General features: G+C 40.9%; 1 protein-coding gene across 5 annotated transcripts in view; it reads right to left on the bottom strand.

The window, feature by feature from the left end:
- Positions 1-11,785, bottom strand: part of MAK (male germ cell associated kinase) — a 46,095-nt gene extending 34,310 nt beyond the window's left edge. For 4 of the 5 annotated variants that reach the window (XR_012062409.1, XM_072945681.1, XM_072945682.1 and 1 more), the window contains exons 1-4: positions 11,537-11,686; positions 6,077-6,405; positions 1,243-1,297; positions 462-583 (exon numbers count right to left, since the gene is read on the bottom strand). Coding sequence is in view for 4 of the 5 variants with exons in the window: in XM_072945681.1 (XP_072801782.1) it covers positions 462-583; positions 1,243-1,297; positions 6,077-6,177 (278 nt within the window). In the remaining variant the exon portion in view is untranslated. The other variant, XM_006198645.3, reaches the window with a different exon arrangement.
- Between the last annotated feature and the right edge of the window lie 524 nt (positions 11,786-12,309).

The following is a 12,309-nucleotide window of genomic DNA, read 5'->3' as shown; positions in this document are numbered from 1 at the left end:
AAAATTAAAATGAGAATTTCCCTGGGATTGGCTAACACATTTTTATCGTTCACTTAAGCATTCTAATGAATGAGTTTATTAGGTCCTTTCTTGGAAACTCCTTTTCTTGCCCCCATTCTCTCATTAACCTTTCACAAGATGCTTGGGAGAACAAGGAAGAGAATTTTCTCAGTTTTGCCCAGGGTCAGCTTTATTACTGAGTATTAAACTACAGATAGACTTTTGTTTCAAAAAGTATAGATAGTGTGTTTATATGAAATATTTATCTTGACTTTTAAGAGATTACAACAGAAAAATGATGGTTCTTCAATGTTAGATATTGTCCTTTGATAAAGATAATTTAAAGCTACCTCTTGGAGTGATAAATCTGTATACTGTAAAGTGTGACATATTGACAGGACCAAGGGACTTATGGAGGAGATAATAAGGAAAAAATTAGTTTTCATAAAATAAAGACATACCTGTCTTTCATCAATTGATAGAGGTTTTCTTTCATATATTCAAATATAAAATAAAGATGGTCATTTTCTCTGATAACTTCTTTCAGTTTAATCACATTGGCATGATTAAGCTTCTTCAGAGACTGCAGTGGACCAAATAAGCAGTAAAATTCTTAAAGTTACAGAAGTTGGCAAAAGCTTATGAATGCTAGGTGTGACAATTACCTTAAGTAATTTTCCATTTCTTCTAAATGTATTAATGAATTGTTTTAATACCTCTAATATCTTACATGTCTAAAAATATCTTAGACAACCTATTTAAAGCATGCAGTAATTGTTTTAAGTAATGAATGTAAGTGCAAAATTAAACTGGGTCAGCAGTAGCTACCAAACATTTCAGTCTGTCACTTTTTTTTTCTTGGTCATTAAATAGGTTTAACTTTTTTCTGACTTAACCATGTGAAATTCCATGCAAAGTCACCAAAAATGTACCCAAGTTATACAGCATAAAATATAATGAAGTTGTACACAGTAATTATTTCCTTTGATAACATAAATTTAAATGCCTTTTTAAAAGTGAGAGTGTATTTTCAAATATGAGGATATAGTTATTTTCTGTTCTCCACTGACATGAGAAATGAGAAATTACTTTAGGAAGATAGAGGGGGAAAAAAAGAAATATAATTATCTTTGGACTGCTTCCCACTGAACAGAACAGTCTCCTTGGCCACGGTCCTCAGAGACGAGAGGTGTGAGGTGGACCTAAAGCCCTCTCAGGTTCTTCTCATCTCTAGGGTTTTACCTTAACTTCTCTCAAGTTCATGCACTCATCCCAAGAATAGAACTTTCTCTTCATTCTGAAATTTAAAACAAGAAAAGTTTAGTGTCTGAGGACTAAGGATTTGAAGACACACATGACACCACTAGGCTTTCTTACTCTGTTGTTCGTTCACCTTGGGCCAGCGATACCTCCCTTCCTTCCTCCTGAAAAGAAGGTCACCTTGCTTCTGCACATCTCACGGCCGTTTGGTACAGGTTCATGACTGTCACATCTTGGACAAACTACCTAACGACCCCTCTGTGCCGCACATTCCTAACCTATAGAGTAGCTACTATTTACTGCACCAGAAAAGTTTAATGTCAACTGCTCAGTTCAGCAGTCTGATAAATACTTCATGTTCTTATTTTCATCTGTGTCTGCGGTCGGCTGCAGTAAGATATTAGGGGCATCACTGCAGTTACTTCTAAAACACCCTTCGTGAATCAAAATTTCACTTATCCTCACTCAGGTGCTGGAAATTTATGAAGGAGCTTGAAGAAATTGAGGGCCTACTGACTTATCAAAAGATACTTTTCAGTACTATAGATTTATAAATGTTTTGCTAAAATGATAAAGGTAAATCTAGCATAGCGGTCAATTTTTAAATGAATGTTCAATAAAACAGAAGTCGAATACAATGTAAAAGTATTTTAATAAACATCCAGAACTGTGCATCTAATCTCTGTGATTCTTAGTAACTATAGAATTTTTAATCTAATTTTTTAGAGGCTAGATAATCAAGTTCTTTTTCAAAATTTTAGTACAAATGGAAACTTTTATTCTTCTTGAAAATCTCTACTGGCTGCATCCACATAGAGTAATATGCTGCTTTCTTTTCACAACCACTACTACTCACCAATACTATCCTAAGGTGATGTGCATATCTACAGGCAACAAATACAGACATGTCCTTACAAAATATGATCCCAGTGTCTTAGACCAATTTAAAGAAATTAATTTAATTGGAAGAAATTAAACCAGTTTTTTAAAATTCTTTGGAGATTCCCTGCCACCTTCTCTTTCATTTATTCATTCATCCAGCGCCTACTCCGTGCCAGGGCAATGAAATCAGAGACGGCGACCATGGCACTTCCCGTCTGACAGGAAACAGACCTTAGAAGGTTAACACAAAACAGTACAAGTTAAGTATAAGGACCAGGAGATAAGGGCGTCTTTTAAACCACTGAATGGCCAGGCCTCAGGCCTTTGTGATGAGGCAGTATTTCTGCAATTGAGAATGGAGAATAAGGGGTCTAACATCTGTGATTTTCAGGTAAAGTTTATTCCTTTGCATCAGGCTTGAGAGAAATAGCCTTCTGTGTGACTCGTAGGCGACATGAGGTCAAAAATTATCCTAAGATTCTGTCTTGTCTAGAACCTTAAGGAGTAATGGCTGTAGTGACCATTCATACTGATAATCTTGTTGGTAGCTTGGCTTCACAGTTCCTTAACTCCAAAAAGGTGTTGCCCTCTATCCTACTGTAGTCCCCCATAATTACCGTGATACCTTGGGGAATGGTTCTACTCTCTTAAGACTCTAAACTCTCACCACATGCTCCTTTCCTTCCACCATCATTACTACTGCATTTGCTGTTTACATACACTTGTTCAGCTTTTGGCTTTGCCTCCTCATCCAAGTGCCTCATGTCCCTTCTCTGCCCCGTTAATAACCGACACTCTAGCCATCTCCTCTTCCGGCTCCTCAGCCCCAGTCCAGCCTTCACATGCTCTCTCCTGCCTCCAGGCCTTCATACATATTATTCCTACAGCCTGGAACATTCTTCCCCCTCCTCTTTTTCTTGATAATTTTTTTCTCATTCTTAGGGTCTCATTTTCTATGAGAAGCCTTCCATACTTCTCCAGCATCCTCCATCACGGGACTTAATTATATTTTGTGCTGTAACTTTTCTAATTTGTTGGTCTCTTATAACTCATCTATCTCATCCCCATTTTGTCCTGAGCAACCAAGTGGAGTGGCTTAACAATTATGTGTTGAGTGAATTTTTAAACTTCAGGCCTTCCACACTGCCCCTTCTCTCCTCATTCATTTCTGCTCTGTCCTTACACTAAAGGCAGGAACGCCGTGTGGCACGCAGTGAATACTGAATGTGGCAGACACTATGAGTTGACTGTCCGAGGGCCACTCTTCTCTTCTTCACCAACATAGCTTGGTTTGAACACAGAGATACAGAATGCCAAGCTAAGAACTCAGTTTCGCAGCTTCCCTATAGCTAGGTGTGCCACGTGACACACTCCTGGCCAGTGAGAAGTAACCAGAAGTCCTCCGGATAGGGGCGTAGGAAAGCTTTTGCTTTCCTAATTAAAAGAGAGTCCAGTAACTGACTGCTTCAGTGCTCCCTCCTTTCTTCTTGCCTGGAGCTCATCCTCAAGGCCTGGAGCCGCTGCAGGTATTTTTTAAAGACAGAAGAAGCAAAGTCCACGATAACATCAGTAAGACAGGCACGAGCCCCGGGCTGCCTGCCTCAAAACTTTTTATTATGTCAGACAATAAATCCCCATTTAGTTTACTTTTGGTTAGCTTTTTAGTTTCATACACCAAAAGCATTCCTAAGTTATACATGTATGCCCTCTTCTCAGCCCTCAATCTGTTTGACTTCTTACAGTATTTGACCTCTCTCTTCTCTCAGGGTTTTACCTAGCTCTGTGCAGGTGAGGCCCAGTTCCCCATTTTATGAAACTGAAGACTAAAACAAACGCCTGATCTTGCCACCCGGAAGGAATAATGAACATTTTGTTATATAAAACAAAACAATGATAATAACCTTAAATGAGACCATGAGACACAACTCTCATTCTCATCTTCTTACCCCCCCCAGAAGCCACATAAAATTCATGAATTTTATGTAAATCTTTCCAGTCTTTTAAAGATATTTTTACATATAAATTTATGTGTAGTGAAGTATTTATTTGTGTGAATTTATATAATCATTTAACCTATAAATAAGGATGATTTCATCTCATTTTGGCAAATACTTGTACCTCATTTATTATTATTTTTTTCTCTTACTGCATTAGATAGGGTTTCCAGTGCAGTCTTGATCAATAGGGGATTTGGCAGGCATTCTGGTCTTAAAACCAGTTTTATGGGAAGTACTATAATAGTTCACTTTATCAGGTCAGGGTAGTTTCTTTTTATTCCTACTTTTCGTCTCAGTTCTTGTACATTGAACATTTACCTATTTGATAATAATGGCAATTAGACAGTATTTTGTAAAAGTATTTCCTTATATACATAATGTTCTCTATCCTGATGTAAAGTTTTTAACATTTGATAAACATTTGTTAAAGCATTTAAAGTGCAGAGTGTCATTATTTGGTTGAGTGTGGTAACCAGTTTCCAGGACTTGTTCTGCTGGAAGCCAACTGCCGTGTCATGACAGTCAAGCAACCATCTGTAGAGGCCCATGTGAAAAGAAGTTGAGGCCTCTTTTTGTTCTTATAAAAGGAGGAAATTTAGGCACAGAAATATGCATTGAGGGAAGTTGATACGGGAGAGGTACAGAGGAAAAAAATCGCCATCTACATATAATCCAAGGAGAAAGGCCTAGAATAGATCCTCTCCTCACAGCCCTCAGAAAGAACCAACCTTCCTGACACCTTGATTTTAGACTTACAGCCTCCAGAATTATGTCAGTAAATCTCTGTGGTTTAAGCCGCCCAGTCTGTGGCTTAAACTTTGTTACAGAACCTAGTATTTGCCAAAGTGTGTTCCCCCAAATGAATATGTTGACGTCATAACCTCCTAGTACCTCAGAGTGTGACTGTATTTGGAGATAGACTTTAAAGAGGTAATTAAGGTTAAATGAAGTCTTTAGGGCGGGTCCTAATCCGATAGGACTAATGTCCTTGTAAGAAGAGGAGATCAGGACACAGACAGACACAGAGGGAAGATCATGCGAAGACACTGAGAGAATACAGCTGTCTACAAGCCAAGGAGAGAGGCCTTACCTGAAACCAACCCTGACGCAGACTTCTAGCCTCCAGAAGACAGGGATGGATGTGGATGAGGGGTGGGCATGGGACAGGGGGGTGGAAAGGGGTGGGATGGGGGATGGGCAGTCTGTGGCCCTCTGGTATAGCAGCCCTAGCAAGCAGATACAGTGAACCATCTTAGAAGAGGATGCTCCAGCCACGGTCCAGCCTGCTGATGACTGCAACCTTGGCTGGCATCTGATTGCCACTCAGGAGAGACCTGGACCCAGAACCACAGCTAAGCTACTCTTAAATTTCCTGACCCACAGAAACAGAATTAATAAATGTTTATTCTTGTTTTAAATCACTAAGCTTTGGAGTAATTTTTTTCCATATGATAGATATCAAATACAGTAGATAAAAGAAATAATTAAGTTAATAATAATTAATTCTATTTCATTGGTAAGCTCAGGAAAATACCATATGCCATTCAGAACTCAATTTGGTATTATGAATACCATCTGATTTCGAGGCCTGTTGTTTAAAAAAAAAAAAGCACTCTTTACTCAACTTTCAAGTCTGAAATAATTCCATCCATTACCTTCAGAATTTCAGTTCAAATGTATTCTGTGTAAAAAGCAGAGCCCTTCTATTTTTTTATTTGTCAAGCTAGCTGGACAAACTAGAAAATTAAAATAATACCCACGGGGGTCAGCAGAGCTCCTTCTTAGCCACGGTTTCTCTAGAATGGCCTTCCACATCATTAGCCTAACAAGCTCGGGGTCTAAACCAGACTTCTCTCCGTGCATATGTATCTTCTCAAGCAAGCGAGCAAAAGAAAGATGGGTTTCAAAGGGCAACTTTGCAGGGCTGCCCACGGTACCTTTTGATGGCCACCAGCTCCCCGGATTCGTTACTCTTGCCCATCAGCACACTCCCATAGGTGCCGTCCCCCAGCTGCCTCATGGTCGTGTATCGGTTCATCTCAGAAAAATGACGCAGCAGAAGTTGATGACTGAAAGGACTTTTTTGCTGAATATAAATACGAAGGCGTCTTTATTTGTATTCTGTTTTGCCCTTGGACTGTTGTTGCTACACTGGTGACACGTTTATCATCATTAAACACAGGCTCTTCCCCAGATTATGTAGGTTCATAAGATATAGCAATAAGCAATCTGGCAAGGAAACAATATTTCCATCCTTATGAACACCCTGTAAAAAAAGCGAAACAAGAAGAAGAGGAATTTTCATTCAAAAATCTCTTCAAAAAATTTCCTGGTAACCTACAGCACAGGGAAAATTATAACCAATATAAATACCAAGATGTTACGCTCGTGTCAGTAAATCAACTGCTTGTGGAATGATGTTCACATAGAGAAGACTGATGGTACTTCCTGGTGAATGCTTCATTTACACCCACCATGCTACTCATCCCATGAATGTTCAATAAATACTGGCTCAGTGATTGGTATGATCCCTTTTTTTACTGAATATAATCTACATTTGTCCAAATCAGACTTTGGAAAATCAGACTCTCTACTATACCCATTCATGAATCAATTTTGGTATCGTATTTAATTTGGACCACAATCTCTCATGTAAAATTCCTGGGCCAGATGCGTTGGAATCCAGGGATTTGAATATTTTAGAAAAGTAACACGGTACATAACACCTCCCAAGCAGCATCTTAATGTACCTGCAGAAAAATGTATGAAAAGGACACGAAGTTAAAATAAATGAAGACTCTAAATGGCCTCATGTCACTTCAGGTCATGCTTTGTTGCAAATGAGTTTGCACAAATTAATTTTTAAAAATTCATCTTTTAGTGCTTTCCCACAGAACGGGGATTGTGGATCTGTATATACTAGGAGGGTTAGGTTTCTATAGTTCTGATTTTATACTACAATTAAAAAAAACACAAAGCACTAGCCCTACAGCAGCGTTCAATAGTTTCCTCCCATGGTTCTGTCTTACGTCTGCATTCCAGGAACTATTTCTCTTTCATACCTGGTCCTCATTCTTATGTTGCTTTAAATAATATCTCTATCGTTCTGTTACAAGGCTTTATGCTTAGTTGCAGTTGGTAACATGTCTGACACTATTAAAATAGTTTGTTTTAAAATGCCTTCTATAATTGGCGCTTCATTTAAAGATTATTTTTTCTTTCACTGTAGTATGATTTCCATAAAATAAAATCACAGAAACTGCTTCTCTGTTACATTCAGAAATTTAGGACCGACAAGAAATATGCTGTAGTTGTCAGAGCACTGAAGGCTTCCAAAAACAGGCTTTCTGGAGAAACGGGTGCTGAGAAATGCAGGAAGCTTTGTTCTTTCCCATGTACAGGAACATATTTGTCCACAGGAAACTTTGGAAGAAGCTGTGAGCTTTCAAATAACAAAGAGTGTGTATTATCATTTACTTTACTTCGTAAAGAGAGTAACCCCTTCAAGGCCCATGAGAAGTAATTAGGCTATGCTAACTCCATGGCCAGGATCTTGAAAAAGAAATCATGACAGCATATTCCATCTCCGCGTAGGGGTTCCTTCACATTTCTCAGCATAAATCTGAGCAAAGGATCTCAACAAATGCCAGCAAATGGTTCCCCTTGGCCTGAAAATTAAGATTTTTGATAAATGGTCTTTACACTATACACAGACACAGATTCTAACTATTAAGACATTAATATAGAGAAAGGCAACATCTTTTCTGACCAAAACATGTATTTACTTTAAAATTTTTTTCCATTATCTGGCCAAGGAAATCTTTTGGGTTTGTTTTGTATTATGTGTGATAAGCAAAACATGGAGTAAAGTGTATTTCTTCTGATCATTTAGAGTTTTATTAAATCAGTCTTTTGCAGTTTATTATCAGCATGTCAGATGGCTTGGCATTCTCTTCTAGCTTCCCTATTTAAGGTGACATAAACATCTCTTTTAAGGAAATGGGTGCTCTAGAGGTTTACTGATTCTTTCTCGTTAAGTCACAATACAGAGGATATATTTGTCCAAAAGGCTGCAATGTTCCTCGTATCAGTAAAATTAATAAAAACACAGAAGGATTAAATGATCTGTGGTCAGAGAATCAGTGATGGAGTCAGTCTAATACTTGAATCAGCCTAAAGCTGTTTGTTTTTTTCAGTGTGGTCCCCAACTTTTAAATAGCCCATTCTTGCCAGCTTTTATGTCATTGATGCACCTCTCTTTGCCCCCAAAACTGTAGAATCTACGCCACCATGGAAGCTGCCCACACATCATCATCCCCTAAAAATCCCTAATTCCTAACTCAGCTCCTGGCCCTAAACCACCAAGATGCTATAAACAAGCTGGAAAGTGCAGACGGTACCTCCCACCTTGACTACACCCTGGGGCTACAGCTGGCTCATCCAGATACCTGGAAGGACATTGTGAAAAATAAGCCAGAAAGAATGAAGGAAAGACTGTGAGTGAATAGGAGAGAAGGGAGTCTACCTGGAGTTCCTTAAGAAAATTACTACTTTTACTCTACCCCAAAATTATTTAATTAAGAAATTTAATGGGATAACAGTATCATCTCTTCTTTGCAAACCGGCTGCATATGCAACAAATTATTTTCATGTTAACACCTAACTGAGGACAAGCATTGAGGGTCTGAGAGGTAGACAGTCATGTAGGCACTTCTGGAAAAGGACATATTGCTTAAGAAAGGAGTGGAGGAGGGAGCTGCCCAGGCAGGGAGAGAAGTTCACAGGTAAGAGGTGCCAGAAACAATACCGAAGTTTTAGCCTTGCAGCGGCTTAACAACCCACCAAAGTGGAATTCGTTGCCTCTTTCTCTTCCCCTGTTGAGACCATCAACCACCACCATCACCAGTATTGTCAGTACAACAGGTCAGTCAGTCGGGGATGCCCTCTGCCCTGGCCTGGAAGCACAGCCATTTTTGGAGAGAATACTCTAGAAACTTCACCCCAAGCCTAACCAACCAACCAACCTCCAAACAAACGCTGGAAACACAAAGTGTTTGCTTCGAGTGAGGGTGGCTATGGCATGGGATATACTTACATTCAGGGAAGAAGAAACAAACAAGGGATACAGCCATTTCCCAGCTTCTTTTGTTTGAGGGGCAGAGTGGTGACAATTACAGATATGACATAGATCTTTAAAAAGCTCTGATTCGTGGCTCTGAGAGACTCAGGCCAGTTTAAGCCCTGCCTAAGCTTTAAGTAAAACAGGCATACATACCATGTTCCCAAACAAAACTTTAGGAAGGCCTCTTTTGAGTCATATTCATTACAAAAGGCCCTGCAGAGTGAGCTGACCATCCCCGTACCCCCCTGAAAATATAAGGATAACAGCCTAATGTAAAGAGGAGTAGATATAAGAGTAAAGGTGGTGTTTTTTAAATCATCATTCCCATGTACCTACTCACTGATAGCACATAAACACTTACTATCAGTGCAGCACAGCAAGGTCCTAAATGGATTACTAGCCAAAGAGCAGTATCTGTAACTTAAAAGACAGGCTGCTATGGGTCCCCAGTTCACACCCAAGAATATTTCTCTGTAAGTTACATATATTCTTCTCTGTTGACCTATGGAAAGCTAACTCTGCAAAAGAGGGATGTGTTAACATGATTTCTTACACACATGAATATTTCCATATGTGTATTTCCATATTGTGCAACAAGGCAAAACAAGTCAATGTAATATAACTATGATCTTCAGTTAATTTAAAAGAACTGTTACGAACTTGGAATTTTCTACAGTCAAGCTACAATACTTACTGACTTTCTTATAAGTTAAACAAACCTTATTTTCTGCTTTAAAGAAAAAGACATTTATTTAGAGGCTCAATTATGGACCAACATTAGATAAATAATCTTATTTCTCTTCCATTTTTGTTGTCTTATTTTTATCTAAGTGCACAATTACTGTAGACTTGAGCTTTCTTCTCAACAGCTTCTGCCAGCTAATAAGGGATTTAGACAGGATTAAAGAAGATTAACACAGAGGGCAAATGGAGGGTAAAATTTGGGTCTGCCAATTACTGAGCTGGTGAGTTTGGATGTCTTCAACTTGTCTTTGTAGAATCTGCTGTAATGTTATCACAAGGCTGGCTTAACGTTTGTTGTTTTTTTTTTTTTTCCAAAAAAGTAACACCATAAAAATAACTAAATTGTTTAAAAAGCAAAACAAAACGATTTCAAACTAACCAAGTCATACAGAAATTTTAAAAGGAGCTTTTACAATGGGAAAACAAAGATTCAGTGTTGAAAAATAAAAGCTTTATGCTGATATTCACAAATTGTTAAAAAACAAAATAATACGCCAAGGAAGAGATCAAACATCCTGCCCAAGGCCAGCTTTGCATAGGCTTGAGGTGGCTTCCTTCAGGGGGAGTTTCTCTCTTCCTCAGCACGCGGGGTGAACTGGGGGTTCGGGGTGGGGGGTAAAGGCCAAAAGAGTGTAAAGTAACTTTTGCCTCCACCGCTATTTCGACTCAAGGGGTTGTTTTTCTGATTAAAATAACTGGTAACTTTTACTGTCTCTCTGAGAATTCCGTTATCATTATAACAAATGCCTGCTCGTTGTAAAAGATTATCTAAACACAATTACATAAATTTATTTCCTTTTAGAATTGAGGTTAACCACTAAAAACCAGTTTTATTGCCCCCCTGCCCCCCAGCTCCAACCCTGTCTTTAAATTAACCAAGTCTCTGTCTTATTTGCAGAAAGAAACAGTTTTTGTTACCAGACATTGATCTTTTTTCTCAAACCAGGGCCCTTCAAAGGCTCTTGAGGCCGATGTCCTGCCGGTTTGCGGGAACCAGCCGCCACCGGCAGGCGACCCCCTGTGCCCCCACGGCTGGCTCGACTGGGAGCTCCCTCTAGGTCCATCCAGTGCCGGGACTCCGCTTTTACCCGGGAGTCACTTGGGGTGCACGAATGAGCACTGAATTTGGACCCAGTTTCTCTTTCTTCTCTCTCTTTTACTTTGTAACAGTTCTGAACTCAGTTCCGCTGCCTTCCCGAGACCCGATCCCGCCCCTCACTCCTGAAAGTAGTGTCCCCTCCAGCCCAAGCACTAAGGGGAGCCGAGGAGGGGAGGGAGGGAGTTGGGGGACCCTGACGGAGAGGTTCAGGGGTGCTGGCCCCTCAGACTGAAGGATGCCCGCCGTCATCCTCCAACCCGGCACTGACCCCGGCGGTGTAGGAGCGCAGGAAAGTGGTCAAGGGAGCCTGGGAGAGCACCCACACAGCAGGCGCAGGCTGACCCCTTCCCGCCCGCCGTCCCTCCGGTCTCCTCTCCTTCCCTCCCCACTTCTCCCCTCCCCGAGTCCTCCTCCCTCCAGTCCCTCCCCTACCAGTGTCCGGGCCCCTTCTCTCGGTGGAGGTTGGCCCTGGTAGGACAGGGCGCCGAGGGGACATGCCGGGCCGCCTCGCAGGACAGGTTCAGGCTGGGTAGGACGGAGGGTGGCGGCCCCGCAGCCCTCTCGGGATTGCCTGCCCGCGCCGGCCGCTTACCTCGTTCGCTCCCTTGTGAAGCGCCGGCGTCTGTGTGTTTCGTCTCCTAGGAAACGGCGGGGGTGCGCCAGCTGCTGCGCAGCCGCCCGCTTACCCCCTCCCACGGGGGCGTGGTCGATCCGGGAAAGCCCCGCCCGTGCGCACACGTCCCGCCTCCCTAGGGGCGGGGCTTCCGGGAACACCTGGATGTATATTCAACTTGCAGTACCCTCTGCCGTTTAATTTGGGGCTAGGGAGAGTCCCGATTACCTTTTCAGTTCTTATAGGAAGTTGGTTTGCTTGCCCTTTATTTTGTTTTCGTTTGTTCCGTTTCATTTACAAAGCCTTGATTCATTGAATCTGGTCCCTAAGACTTGTGAAGACCAAGAGGAAGGCAACGTTTGCCTCGAAGTACTTGTATTTGTTTATATATGTACTACCTGGGGGAAAAGCACTCTGGATTGCAGTTCCTTATACTGGTCAACTCTTCAGATATGTTATTTCCTGGGTCACGCTTCTAAATTTGTTTTCACTTCTCCGTTCAAGGAACTTACTCAGTACCAGTCACACTGTTAGAGCGTGGTAATCCCAGGATAAATAAGTGGATGTGTGAATAAGTGAGTAAATGGTAACT

Source organism: Vicugna pacos, chromosome 20, assembly GCF_048564905.1.
Source record: "Vicugna pacos chromosome 20, VicPac4, whole genome shotgun sequence".
In the NCBI taxonomy this organism is placed as follows: Eukaryota; Metazoa; Chordata; class Mammalia; order Artiodactyla; family Camelidae; genus Vicugna; species Vicugna pacos.
Note: the sequence above shows the minus strand (reverse complement) of the source record. Positions and strands in the feature narration are given on the sequence as shown.